The 13,564-nt window shown below is 42.7% G+C and overlaps 1 protein-coding gene across 2 annotated transcripts in view; it reads left to right on the forward strand.

The window, feature by feature from the left end:
- The first annotated feature begins 10,953 nt into the window (after positions 1-10,953).
- LOC144225817 (uncharacterized) overlaps positions 10,954-13,564 on the forward strand; it is a 13,325-nt gene continuing 10,714 nt past the window's right edge. Inside the window, exons 1-3 of one of the 2 annotated variants that reach the window (XM_077757086.1) lie at positions 11,069-11,167; positions 11,768-11,806; positions 12,026-12,152. In XM_077757086.1, the coding sequence (XP_077613212.1) occupies positions 11,135-11,167; positions 11,768-11,806; positions 12,026-12,152 (199 nt within the window). In that variant the 5' untranslated portion in view covers positions 11,069-11,134. Of the gene's footprint in view, positions 11,168-11,767; positions 11,807-12,025; positions 12,153-13,564 lie in introns of both variants that reach the window. The other variant, XM_077757087.1, reaches the window with a different exon arrangement.

The following is a 13,564-nucleotide window of genomic DNA, read 5'->3' on the forward strand; positions in this document are numbered from 1 at the left end:
AAAGATACTGTTAAGCATGAAGGTGGGGCAATCATAAAGCTAAAGGATGGAAATATCTTTACCAGGTAAATATTTATCAGAATATAGCTGTAGTATTTCAAAAAAGAAAAATCCTTCTTTAAAAGCCATGTCAGAATATGGGGGCTCCTAGGTGGCTCAGTGATTAGGTGTCCAACTCTTGGTTTCGGGTCAGGTCATGATCTCACAGCTTCATGGGTTCAAGTCTGACATCAGACTCTGCACTGGCAGCATGGAGCTTGCTTGGGATTCTCTCTCTCCTCTTTCTCTGCCCCTCCCCCACTCGTGTTGTCTCTGACGCTCTCAAAATAAATAAACTTTAAAAAAAATGTTTTTTAAAAGCCATGTCAGGAAGGCTTGGTTGCTCTCAAGTGATTATAAAGATTCAATTTGCTATGAAAACCTGGTAATAAAATACTGCATGCAGCCAGATAGCTTCACATGGGAGCCACACAGGGGATAAAACTTCCAGGAGGAAAAGACCAGTCTGAATCCTGTGGTTGATCAAATCTCTTGTTTGGTTTCAGCTACCGATGGTGTATTTTTTCTTCCACAAGCTGCATTTAAATACCATCTTCCCCACAAGTGCCACCCTGCCCACTCACTCCCAGCCAGGGCCAATACGATCCCTGCTTCCGCCATGTCTCTTACATTTGTCCAACGGTGTCTCAAGGGTATTTTCTGGTATTTGCCTGTTTTCATGCCCTGAGCTCTTATTTTATTTCTGTGGAATCTCACCGTGTCTTACAACTGATGCACCATCTGTGAACCAACAGTTCTCAAATTGATGTATTCAGCCCAGGTTCTACTCCCAAATTTCAGACTTAGCGCTAATTCCTTACTTGACATTGTCCTTAAATGTCTAGTAAGAACTTGAGACTGAACAGGTTCATAACCAAATTCCTGATATTCCCTAAAAAACCTACTCTCCCCTTTTCCTTTTGATAGCAACTTATATTCCAGTTGCCCGGGCAAAAATCCCCAGACTCACACTTGGATCCTCATTTTCTCAACTTTTCACCTATGTCCCATAGGCTTCAGAATTTACCAAGGTTTGACCACTTTAAAATTTTTTTAAAATGTTTGCTTATTTTTGAGAGAGATTGAGAGACAGAATGTGATCAGGGGAGGGGCAGAGGGAGAGGGAGACACAGAATCTGAAGCAGCTCCAGGCCCTGAGCTGCCAGCACAGAGCCCAACACGAGGCTCAAACCCACCAACTGGGAAATGATGACGTGAGCCAAAGTTAGACGCTTACCGACTGAGCCACCCAGCTTCCCTTGGGTTTGAGCACTTTTAATCATCAACCCCATTCCCTCCAAGTCGGCGCCATCAGCATCTCACACTCAGAACCTTCTAAATGGTTTCTGTGCTTCCTCCCAGCCCCTTCCGCATCACATTCCCCACAGAGCGGCTGCGCACCACTTCTGGTCAAGGCCTTGTATGGGCTCTGGCTTCCGCTGAGATACGCACACAGTTTAGCGGTTGTGGCCCCTTTGCCTTCGTCTCTCAACCCTCTCCTCCTAAATGGCCTGGTTTTAGCCGCATCACCCTGCTTGCCCTGGACACACCCGGTAGACTCCAGCCTCTGGGTGTTTGTGCTGTTTCTTCTGCCTGGAAACAAGACATACACCTGGCTCAACCCCTCACCCTCACCTGCAGGTCTTTATCAGATGTCCTCTGATTTGGGTACCCCTCTCCTCCTTTTCTGGTTACAACGGCCACGCATGCCCACCTCCCTACGGCTCGCGCCACTCACTCCATATTCATGGTCCACAGCACCATTACTTTTTAGAATGATCACCAAATGATCTGTGTTTGTTTCTCATCCTCAAGCAGAATGTAAGCTTTGTAAGGGATTCTTTGCCTAGTTGGTTTCCTTTTACATCCTAATGGCTTAGTAAAGTACCTGGCACAGAGGAGTTACTTACACATGTGTTCTAAAGCAAAACATGAGTGGTTTGTGGCCTCTGGCAACTTTTCCCTGCGGCTCCCTCTCGCTCACCTCAAGGCATTGTGTGAGTTTCTTAGTGAAAAGGAGTAGCTCTGGAGAGTGGAATAAAGACACTCAGTATAGACAGGGATCAAGCATGGAGTTGCATTCTGCTTCATTCTCTTGAATCTTAGACTTCAGGGTCTTCTGACTTCCCAGGAACACTTTGTCATTTTTGAGGCACCGAAAGTAAGACTTTCCTCTAGCTGTTTCTGTTCACCTCACCCTCTTGGGTAACTTTACTAACAAACACTAAGAGCTGTCAGTGTTGTGCACAAATCACAGATGTTTTTCAGAGATCATCTCAGATCCCTGGGCAGATACTGTCAGTGCAGTTACAGATGAAATGATAAGCACTTCCCAGCAAGGAGGTGAGCTCACCGAGTCTCAAACCTTTATCTTAGTGTCCAGATGACCCCTGTCTCTACTTGCACGGATCCTGCCCCTGCAGTCACTGGCGTCAAACATCAATTTGGTAAGTAGCTGTTCTTTTCAAATAACCGTTAGACTCTTGGAAGGAAGAGAATCCACCTTCTCATTTCGCATTTATAGCAGGAAACCATCAATGAATGAAACAGTTCTGCCCGCTGGGTTTGGCGCGTGAACATACATAAACAGGCAGGAAGGCGGTGTTCTAAAGGATTCAGAGAAACACTGTGGCCCGTGGCCAGCTCCTCTGTGACTGCCTGGCATCACTGCTCCACCTTCTCTGTGCCCTGAAATCTCCTGTCCCTGGCTACTGACAAGCCCACTGACCCTAAAAATGATTCCTCTAATGCTCTTCTCTGTAGACACATGAAGGGCAAGGAGATCACGTCTGTCGGCTCCCACCCCTGGGTAGATGCCTGGCGTCCACTAGTACTTGGTGGTGTCGCCCTCTCCTCATCCCTGGAAGCCAGTGTGCCTAACTGGGCTGTAATAGAGCATCTCTGGAATTTCCACCCTCAGTGGATGATAATACACTCCTACCTCCCTGGTACAGATATAAGTCTCTTTAATTTTTTTAAACATTTTTTATTTATTATTGACCTACAGAGAAAGAGCATGAGCATGGGAGGGGCACAGAAAGGGGCAGACAGAATCTGAAGGAGGCTCTGAGCTGTCAGCACAGAGCCTGACGTGGGGCCCAAACTCACAAACCGCGAGATCTTGACCTGAGCTGAAGTCAGACGCTCAACCGACTGAACCACCCAGGCGCCCCAGAAATAAATCAGTCTCTTTAAGGAAAAGTGACTCCAAGACAGCAGTTTTTAAAGGTGCTTTGAGATTCCTATTCATTTAAGAACGTATTAACCTATCGGTGCTCCAAGGGCCTCCGCTACCCTGTCATCAAAGGGTACTCTGGGGGTCCTCCCGCCTGTCCTCCCGCAATGAGATGGTCTGTTATCCCAGCATTCAACATTCTAACCAGATGGATGCTTTCCCCTCCTCCTCAGAGCAGGATGCTTTTATTTTTTATTTGTGAGAGAGAGAGAGTAGGGGAGAGGGACAGAGGGAGACAGATTCTTCAGCAGGCTCCACACTCCGTGCAGAGGGGCTCAGTGCCACAGCCCTGGGAACATGACTGAGCTGAAATCAAGAGTTGGACACTGAACCGACTGAGCCACTCAGACACCCCGAGAGCAGAACTCTTGTAATGAAGCTGCCCATGGAATACCTGTGAGCGGAGAGGAGCTGACTTTTGTTCTCTGTGAGTGACTGCAGTCCTTGGTGGACAGACGGGGCAGCAAGCGCAGTAGTCTTAGGATTCTGAGGCTCAGGGGAGGTCTAGGTCATGCAAAATGTGTTCATTTTCACATCAAGTCGATTGACCTGTTATCTAAATTTACTTCACAGTTTAAAATAATTTCATTTTTTCCCTTCTCCCCTCACTTAGTTTGCTTCGTTGATTACTTTGATTGATTTTTATCCTAAATGTAGTTCCCTATTTCCTTCTTGTTATTTTAAGTGCTACTATGTAAATTAGAATATCTGCCATGCACATTTCATATGAGCCGTGTGTGTGTGTGTGTGTGCGTGTGTGATGTCGGAGTGGATGTTGCTCTCTGAAGCCGTCGCCACACCCCGCGCCTCTTCTTCATCCTCCAGTGAGCACTCTTGTCGGCAGTGTGCCTCCTCTCTTACCTGCGCTTCCATCCTAGTTCATCATTTTCCCATTCGTTCGGTAAAATACACTCACTGGAGTCCCCAGAGTGGGAATCGTTATTGCTTGGGGGATGGGATGTGTTCTCTCATAACCTCTGTTCCCACCAGAGGGCCTTATGTGTATTGAGAATCAGTTCATTTCTTTCCCAAATTCTCAATTCCAATGTACTTTCAAATTTTATCATTTATGTAATACAATGTATACCAGTGGAATATAATTGCAAATTGAAAGTTTCAATTTAAAAGATTTCTCAAAAAAAAATTTCTCGATTTAAAGCTCTGGACAACATAAAACATAGAGGTCCTTACAATAAAGTTCCATAGGAGTTAAAAGTGAGGGTTAAAACTATAAATGATTAGGGTATAATATACATCTATACCATTCTGTGCTCAGAAGATTTCTGAAACATTTTGAAATTTTTAGTCCACTTGAACTCTCTCTAGTAACAAAATAGTAACTCTATTTAATTCACTTTTGTGTTTTATAGAAACAAAGGATGTTATAAAATGTCAGGGGATCTATAATAAAAATTTGAATGTGTAAGAAATCATAGAAAATAATGTACCTTAATGGTGAAATATCAAATATTTAGTATTTAACTTGTGTTTTCTTAAACATATATGAGATGAGCATTTAATATATGCATATAGTTTTTTCCTACTAGAATACTTACTTATAAAATTTGCTAGAATTTTTGTCTTCTCTCAAATTGATTCATATGGGTACTGAACATTGTCAGGACAGCTTCCTCTAACATAATTTATATATTAAATATTTTGATTGGGTTGCATTAAAATATCTCTTTTTGCATCCTTCCTTTAACAACATATTTCTTGTGAACTTAAGTCTGTCACTATCTTATCTTCCCGGCTGTCTTGTATGAAGCAGTGTTTCAGTCTCATCTTGTAAATTTTCTGTCCCAGACTGGAGATCAAGCTTCTTTTTCAAAAAGCTCTGGTTCCTTATATAAGAAAATTAGATGTAGAGTTGATAATACAGGTGATAGGGATGCTGGCTGCCTAGACTCCGTGTGGCAAGGAGGTGGAAAAATTGGTTTGTAAAAGATGTTATTATGACTACATAATGATTCTTCAAGACAAATTCAGCAATATGGTGGTTTTACAGGTTTTATATTTATATTTTATTTCTTGTTACTGAAAGCCTTATTTTCCATTGATATTATTATTAGTATTTGATTGTATCTATTTTAAGACAATAGCAATATTTTTATGATTAAAGATCACAGTGTAGGGAAATCCTTTTTGTTTGAGTGTCATGTTTAATTTGTATCCCGTTTGAGAGATTTGGTTAAAAATCCTGTCTTTAAAGTAACTTAAAAATGATTTTTTCTCAGCTTGGTTACACCACCAATTCTCTGCCAATCAACTTTGTTGGCTTCACTTTATTTTTAGTTGTGTGGATACTTTAAATTACCCTTTAATATGGTGTCATAGTTGTACCGGAGTCCATACTTTAATGTGAGATGATTCAGAAAAAGTCTCTAATATACTTTCCCTCCACTCTATTCACTATCATCCTCCACTTACAACCATTAGATGGTTTTGGTTCTTCAAATGTTTCAAAAAATATCCTCCATGTTTTTAAGAAAATGTGTATTCTGTCCTCTGATTTATACCACAATTAAAATACATTCTGAGGAGAACTCCATAGCGTCTGTAGAGAATGTCCACATTCATTTGTTACATATGGCAGAGTGTGTCTACTGGCGCCCCTATTCATAGATGTTTACATTGTTTCCAGAGCTGTACTTTTACATAAAATGCTTCAATAAAGAGAGTTTGCTTTCTTTAAGACATATTCTCAAGGTGGGGGGGGGGGGTTGAGGGGGGGGGATGTTTTGAATTCCCTTTATTTATTTGAAAAGGTGAGATTTTATTATACTTTTTCTTCATATTTTGTAGAACAACATCAGCTGTAGCATGGACAAAAAAATTAATGTTTTCTTTGGCTACCAAACAACAGCGTGAACAAAATATAGTAACAATTATCTGTTGCAGGAACTAGGCTTCCTTTGCACAGTATCTATCATGTTATAATACATCACATCTTTTTCAAAGTTGACATTACAGCTTGAAAAGTACTTTTTCATTTTATTCTCATGTCTCTTTGAATTAGGTATCATTGTTTAATTTGTGAAAATAGAGAAATACGGCTCAGAGGGGATCTGTGGCTTGTCAAAAACAATCATATTTGTACATTACCAGTACTTTAACTCACATTTTCTGATTTTAAAATTGTTTCCATTTCCCCTATATCAAGCTGCTTATTTGGTCCGTGCTTGGGCTTCTGACTATCAACTAAATATAACTTTTACACAGAATGAATGATAATGAACGTTACCCATGTCACAATAGTCTTGTACAGCCATTGTGAGGGCATGTCAAATTTTGGAATTTCAGAGACAGCTGGCTTTAGAAAAATACCATCTGTAAATTTTTTATCATCATGCTCATGGGGAAAAAGAGTTATTGACAAAGCTAGGATGTGAACTATATTCCATCCTATTTTTATTTAAAAAAAAATTTTTTTTTTTTGAGTGTAGCAGACACACAATGTTACATTAGTTTCAGGTGTATATTGTAGTGATTCAACTTCCCATACATTATCCTGTGCTCATTATCCTCTATACATTATCATTATACAGGGGTAGCTACCATCTGTTACCATACAACACTATTACAATATTACTGACTATATTCCCTATGCTATGTCTTTCATCCTGCATGACTTACTCATTTCATAACTGGAAACCCATCAAAATACCACCAGCATTTCTCACAAAACTAGAACAAATAATACTAAAATTTGTATGGAATCACAAGAGACCACAAATAGCCAAAGCAGTCTTGAGAAAGAACAAAGCTGGAGGTATCACAATCCCAGATTTTAAGATGTAGTATAAAGCTGTAGTAATCAAAACTGGCATAAAAATAAACACGTAGACCAGTGGAAAAGAATAGTAATCCCAGAAGCAAACCCACACTTACATAGTCAATCTATGAAAAAGGAGGCAAGAATATACAATGAACCATCTCTTCAATAAGTGATGCTGGGAAAACTGGACATATACATGCAAAGGAATGAAACTGGACCACGTTTCCACACCATACACAAAAGTAAACTCAAAATAAATTAAAGACCTAAATTTGAGACTTGAAACCATAAAAATCCTAGAAGAAAACATAGGCAGCAATTTTCTTGACATTGGCTATAGCAACATTTTTCTAGATATGTCTCCTAAGGCAAGGGAAACAAAAGTAGAAATAAATTGTTGGGGCTGTGCCAAAATAAAAAGCTTTTGCACTTTTTTTTTGCAAATATTTTTGCAAAATAAAAAGTGAAGGAAACCATAAACAAAAAAGCAATATACTGAATGGTAAAAGATATCTGCAAATCCAATAAGGGGTTAATATCCAAACTATATAAAGAACTTCCACAACTCAATACCAAAAAAAACCCAAACACACACACACACACACACACCCCACAGCAACAAAAAACCCACCTGATTAAAAAATGGGCAGAAGAGGGGCGCCTGGGTGGCTTAGTCGGTTAAGCGTCCGACTTTCGCTTAGGTCATGATCTCGCGGTTCATGGGTTCGAGCCCCGCGTCGGGCTCTGTGCCGACTGCCGGCTCAGAGCCTGGAGCATATTTCAGTCTGTGACTCCCTCTGTCTCTGACCCTCCCCTGCTCACGCTGTCTCTCTCTCTCTCCTAGAAATAAATAAAAAATATTTAAAAAAAAAAATGGGCAGAAGACCTCAATAGACATTTTCCCAAAGACCTACACATGACCAAGAGACAAATGAAAAGATATTCCACAGCAGTAATCATCAGGGAAATGCAAATAAAACCACAATGAGTTATCACCTCACACCTGTCAGAATGGCTAGTATCAAAAAAAGACAAGATAAAAGTGTTAGTGTGAGTGTAGAGAAAAAGGAGCCCTCCTACACTTTTGGTGGGAATGCAAACTGATGCAGCCAATGTGGAAAACAGCATGGAAGTTCCTCAAAAATAGAATGCCATATGATCCAAAAATTTCATTACTGAATATTTATCCAAAGAAAATTAAAACACTAGTTTGAAAAGATATATGCACCCCAAAGTTTATTACAGCATTATTTACAATAGCCAAGATTTGGAAGCAACCCAAGGGTCCATCGATAGATGAATGGATAAAGAAGATTTGGAATATGCACATATAAGGGAATATTAACCAGTCAGAAAACAGAACAAGATCTTGCCACTTGGGACAACATGGATGGATGTAGAGGATATCGTGTTAAGTGAAATAATTCAGGGTTTTATTTTAATTGTGATTAAAAACACATAACATAAAATTTATGATTTTACCACTTTAAGTGTACAGTTTAGTGGTGTTAAATACATTTATATCATTGTACAATCATCAGCAAATCCATCCACTCTTTTCATCTTGCAAAACTGAAACTAACCTGGAATACAATTCCTCTGATTCCCTCTTCCCTGCGGCCTCTGGCAACCACTATTCTGCTCTGTGTCTATGTGTACCTCGTATAGACCTATGGAATCACACTTAGTCTTCTTGTCACTGGCTTGTTTTACTTCGCATAGTATACTAAAAGTTCACCTATCTGTAGCATGTGTCACAATTTCCTACTTTTGTAAGACAATAACATTCCCTTCCGTGTATGTACATTTTGTCTGTCTAGTCATCTGTCAGTGAATGCTCGCTTTGCTTCCCTTTGTGAATACTGCCACTACGAACATGGGTGTGAAGACTTCTCTTTGAGATCCTGCTTTCCTTTCTTCAGAATATATGCCTTGACGTGGGATTACTAGATCATATGGTAGTTCTGTTTTTCACTTTTTGAGGAATCATCATACTGGATTCCACAGCAGCAGCCCCGTTTCACATTCCAACAGCGCACAAGAGTTCCAATTTCTTCACATCTTTGCCAACTCTTGTTGTTGTTTAATACAAAAATATTGTATTAGTTGGGGTGCCTGAATGGCTCAGGCAGTTAAGTGTCTGACTCTTGATTTCGGCTCAGGTCATGATCTCACATTTTGTTGACTTTAGCCCAGCATTGGGCTCTGTGCTACTTGGGATCCTCTCTTTCCCTGTCTGTCTGCCACTCCCTGCTGGTTCTCTCTCTCTCAAAATAAATAAACTTTAAAAATATTATATTAGCCATCCTACTATGTGTGAGGTAGCCTCATGATCTCAGTATGTTTTTAATGTGGGAAAATGTGTCAGATTTAACACTGAAAAATTCTGGGAATAAGAGTTACCATATTTTCCTGTTTTCTAGGTTCATCTGACTCCAATTAAAAATTATCCCTTAGGTTTTGATGTGATGGTTTCTACTAACTTTGGGTGATTATTTTCCTCACTCAGATGAAAGCTGGGATCCTGGGAAACTCCTCACTTCTTTGTTTCTATATCTTCACTTTGATCACTGGACGAAATCTTAGACCCACAGACCAAATCCTCAACCAACTTCTCCTAGCTAACTGCCTAGTTATTTTCTCCAAAGGGATCCTGTAGGAAATGGCAGCTTTTGGACTGAAATATTTCCTGGATGATGCTGGCTGTAAACCTGTGTTCTATTTACAGAGTGTCCAGGGGGATTTCTTTCAGCAGGACCTGCCTTCTGAGTGGCTTTTTTGTCTTTCTTCCATTTTGACTCTCTGAATCCAAAGCAGTGGCAGGTGGACACCTTTGTGCCGATGGCTTTATGTTTCCCAGCATTCAACCCCCTTGTGCTCATCAGTAATGACACCTGTGTCTCTCTGTTCTTTGACTTCTGCACTAAAAATTTTTTTTCCTTATCCAGTTAAACAGCTATAACTCTTCTGAGTTCTGCAAGTGGATCAATATACTTTTTATATATATTTAATTAGGTGATTATCCTGCAGACAGAATTCTAAAAGGATACCATCCTGCAAATATTGCTTCTCCAGGAGGTAGAATTATCAGACTTTTCACTCTTATTTTATAAATGTACATAGAATAGTACTCCTTAATAAACAATAGTTAATTTTTTATTTTATGCATTAATAATGTAAATGTGTATTAGGGAAAAGAATGTGCATGTATAAAAGTTATATGTTTTGTAGATAAAATAGTGTTTCTCATTGAGTTGGGCACAAGCACTGACAGGAAGAAAGAACCAGAGGCCCAGAACCCACTAGGATCACCAGCCTCAGAGCTGCCCAATACCCTTCCCCTATTTTCTCTGTCCTGGCCCTGTGGTGTTGTTTGTTGGCCCTGACTCAACCTACTAAAGTTCACAAAAATGACTTTCACACATCAGGCTGCATGCACGTTAAGAGCAATAAGATCATGTTTATTCGCTTCCAGCTATCAGCGGATGATCACTAGAGTTGGCTTCATAGAGTCTGAAATAATGTGGAAACACTTCAGGGATCAGTAGCCCTGACCTAAAAGTGCAGTTAACACTCCCCAGGAATTGGCCTGCCACTGTTAAGAAGAAGTGATGTCTCCCTTCAATCTTAGAAGTATTGGGGGGCGGGGGGAGGCATTTCTCCGACCGTTTGTGATGCTGCTTTACCCTTTCTGTGAGACTTTCTCATGGTCGGCAACTCCTGCCGTTGGAACTACATTACCCCGAAAACTTTGCGCTGAACGGCAGGGGCAACAATCCAATGAAAACCCAGAAAAGGGACATTTCCGGAAGGGCGAGTGGCCTTGAGGCGGGGCTTCCGCCGTTTCCGTGGCGGTCATTTTAGCAGTTCTGGAGTCTTTGGCTTCGGTCTGAAGGTGCGGAACACCGGGTTGGGACTCAGGCGACGGACACAGAAGGCAAAAGAGGAGGCTTTGTCCCCGCTCTACGGAGGCGGGTCTGGGGTCGGGGACTCCGCTGCCTGAGAGGCCGGCGTGGACACTTCAGATCCCGCGACCCTCCGGTCGCTCAGCTGTCATCACTTCACTCCGCCCACGGAGTCTGATGGCGGCGGTCGCGCCCCGGGACCCGGCTGAGGTAAACGCGCGGTCCCGGGGCCCTCCCCACCCTTCCCCGCCCAGACCCTTCAGGCCCGAGCGCGGGGCAGGCCCAGGTCCGGGTGTCCGCGCTGGGGAGGCGCTTGTGGGCGGGGCCCCCGTGTCTGAGCGCGGGCGTGACGGGGTGCGGGAGCGGGCTGCAGGGGAGGGGCCGGCAGGTGCAGCGGCTGGAGGGGGGTTTGAACTGAAACACTCTGGAAACCCGGGGTCCATCCTGCTTCCGCAGGAGACGTTTGGGTTGAGCCGCAACCGCAGCGGCAGGCTGTGGGGTTCTGTCTCCCTTCCTAGGGCCCTGAGAGCAACGGAGAATTCCGAGGAAAAGAGAGACGTGGGTTTGAGATATTCTCCGGACTCTGTCCAGTAGAACAGATTGTAGAGGGCGAGGAGGACACTGAGGCAGAGGGAGATTGAGTCTTCTTCCAAGGACACTCAGCCGCTGAGAGCCAGCACAGAGGCTGACCAGTCAGCCCGAGGTTCCCTGGCTCTGGTGCCCGGCAGGGACACAGGGAAGGCCTGAGCCCCCTGGAGAATGGCCACGGTTCCGTCCCTCAGTCCCTCAAAGGCCCGCCTCTTCCCACAGGTTTCCATGGTTGCAGCAGTGCTTTGGGAACCTACACAGGTAAGTGGAGGTGGACCAGGCCCTCACTGGTGCTGCCCCACATTTCGTCCAGATTTGTGGTGTCCTGCGACTCTGCACCAAGGACCCCAGAGTCTGGTGTCTCCTCTCATTTGGGCATCTTGGGAGGAGGATGGACATGGGGTAGACAGTGTGGGGATGTGGATTATGGGTCTCTGGGAGTGAGGCTGTTTGTGGTTTCATCCGTCTCTATCCTGGCAGGGAAGTGTGACCTTTGAGGACGTGGCCCTGTACTTCTCCTGGGAGGAATGGGATCTCCTAGATGAGGCTCAGAGGTGCCTGTACCACGATGTGATGCTGGAGAACTTTGCGCTCACGTCCTCACTAGGTAAGGCCCTCACACCCACCCCTGTGCCCTGGGCGAGGCTGTGCCTTTCTCCTTTCCGCAGGGGCAGCGTGGTCTCGCCTCTGAATGATGGGCACTGCTGCCTTCCCAGTTCCCTGGGTGGCTGCCGTGGTTACCGGAGCGGGGCGAGTGCATGCCCACTCCTCTTCCTTTATTGCCCCAGTACCTGCTGCCTCAAACCTCACAGGGAAGGATTCAGCATCAGTAGTCTTGATGTTAGCCTAATGGATCTTCACCATTGAACGGTCTGGAATGTGGAAATCAGTTGACCGTATGTGCAGGAGTTTATTTCTGGAGTGTTTATTCAATCCCACTGGACCATTTTTGTCTTTATGTCAGTATCACACAGTTTTGACTACTGTAGCTTTGCAGTAAAATTTTTTTTTTTAATTTTTATTTATTTCTAGGAGAGAGAGAGAGAGAGAGACAGCGTGAGCAGGGGAGGGTCAGAGAGAGAGGGAGACACAGACTCTGAAACAGGCTCCAGGCTCTGAGCTGGCAGTCAGCACAGAGCCCGACGCGGGGCTCGAACCCACGAACCACGAGATCATGACCCAAGCGAAAGTCGGACGCTTAACCGACTAAGCCACCCAGGCGCCCCAGCTTTGCAGTAAAATTTTAATGAAGAAGGATGACTCTGTCACCGTTAGCCTTTTTCAAGATTGTTCTGGCTGTTTGGTGTCCTTGAGTTTTATTCTTTTTTGTTTATTTTTTTGTTGTTGCTTATTTAAGTTTTTATTTATTTGAGACAGAGAGCTAGAGTGTGAGTGGGGAGGCAGAGAGAGAAGGAGAGAATCCCAAGAAAGCTCTGGGCTGTCAGCACAGAACCTGATGTGGGGCTCAAACTCACAAACTGTGAGATCATGACCTGAGCTGAAACCAAGAGTCAGAAACTTAACTGAGCCACTCAGCACCCCTCCATGTGAATTTTCCTACTACCACAAAAAAATTGGAATTTTTATAGGGATTGCATTGAATCTATAGATGGTTTTGAGCAGTATTTGACATCTTAACACTATTAAATCTTTAATCCATAAATATGGATGTCTTCCCATTTATTAACATTTTCTTTAGTTTTTTTACCAGTGTTTTGTAGTTTCTTCTGTTCAAAATTTTCACTTCCTTGGTTAAGTTAATTTCTAAGTATGTTATTCTTTTGATACTATTATAAGTGGAATTGTTTTCTTAGTTTTCTTTTTATATTGTTGATTGTTAGCATATAGAAATACAACTTTTCTTTCATGTTCTATTTGTATCCTAATATTTTGCTGAACTCATTAATTCTGAACATTTTTTAAATCTTTAGGCCTAGTTTTTTATGTATAATGTATTCATAAGCAAAGATAATTTTACCTTTTCCTTTCCCCTTGGATGACTTTCCTCCCTCCCCCCCC

This window comes from Crocuta crocuta, unplaced genomic scaffold (assembly GCF_008692635.1).
Source record: "Crocuta crocuta isolate KB4526 unplaced genomic scaffold, BGI_CrCroc_1.0 scaffold142, whole genome shotgun sequence".
Classification (NCBI taxonomy): Eukaryota; Metazoa; Chordata; class Mammalia; order Carnivora; family Hyaenidae; genus Crocuta; species Crocuta crocuta.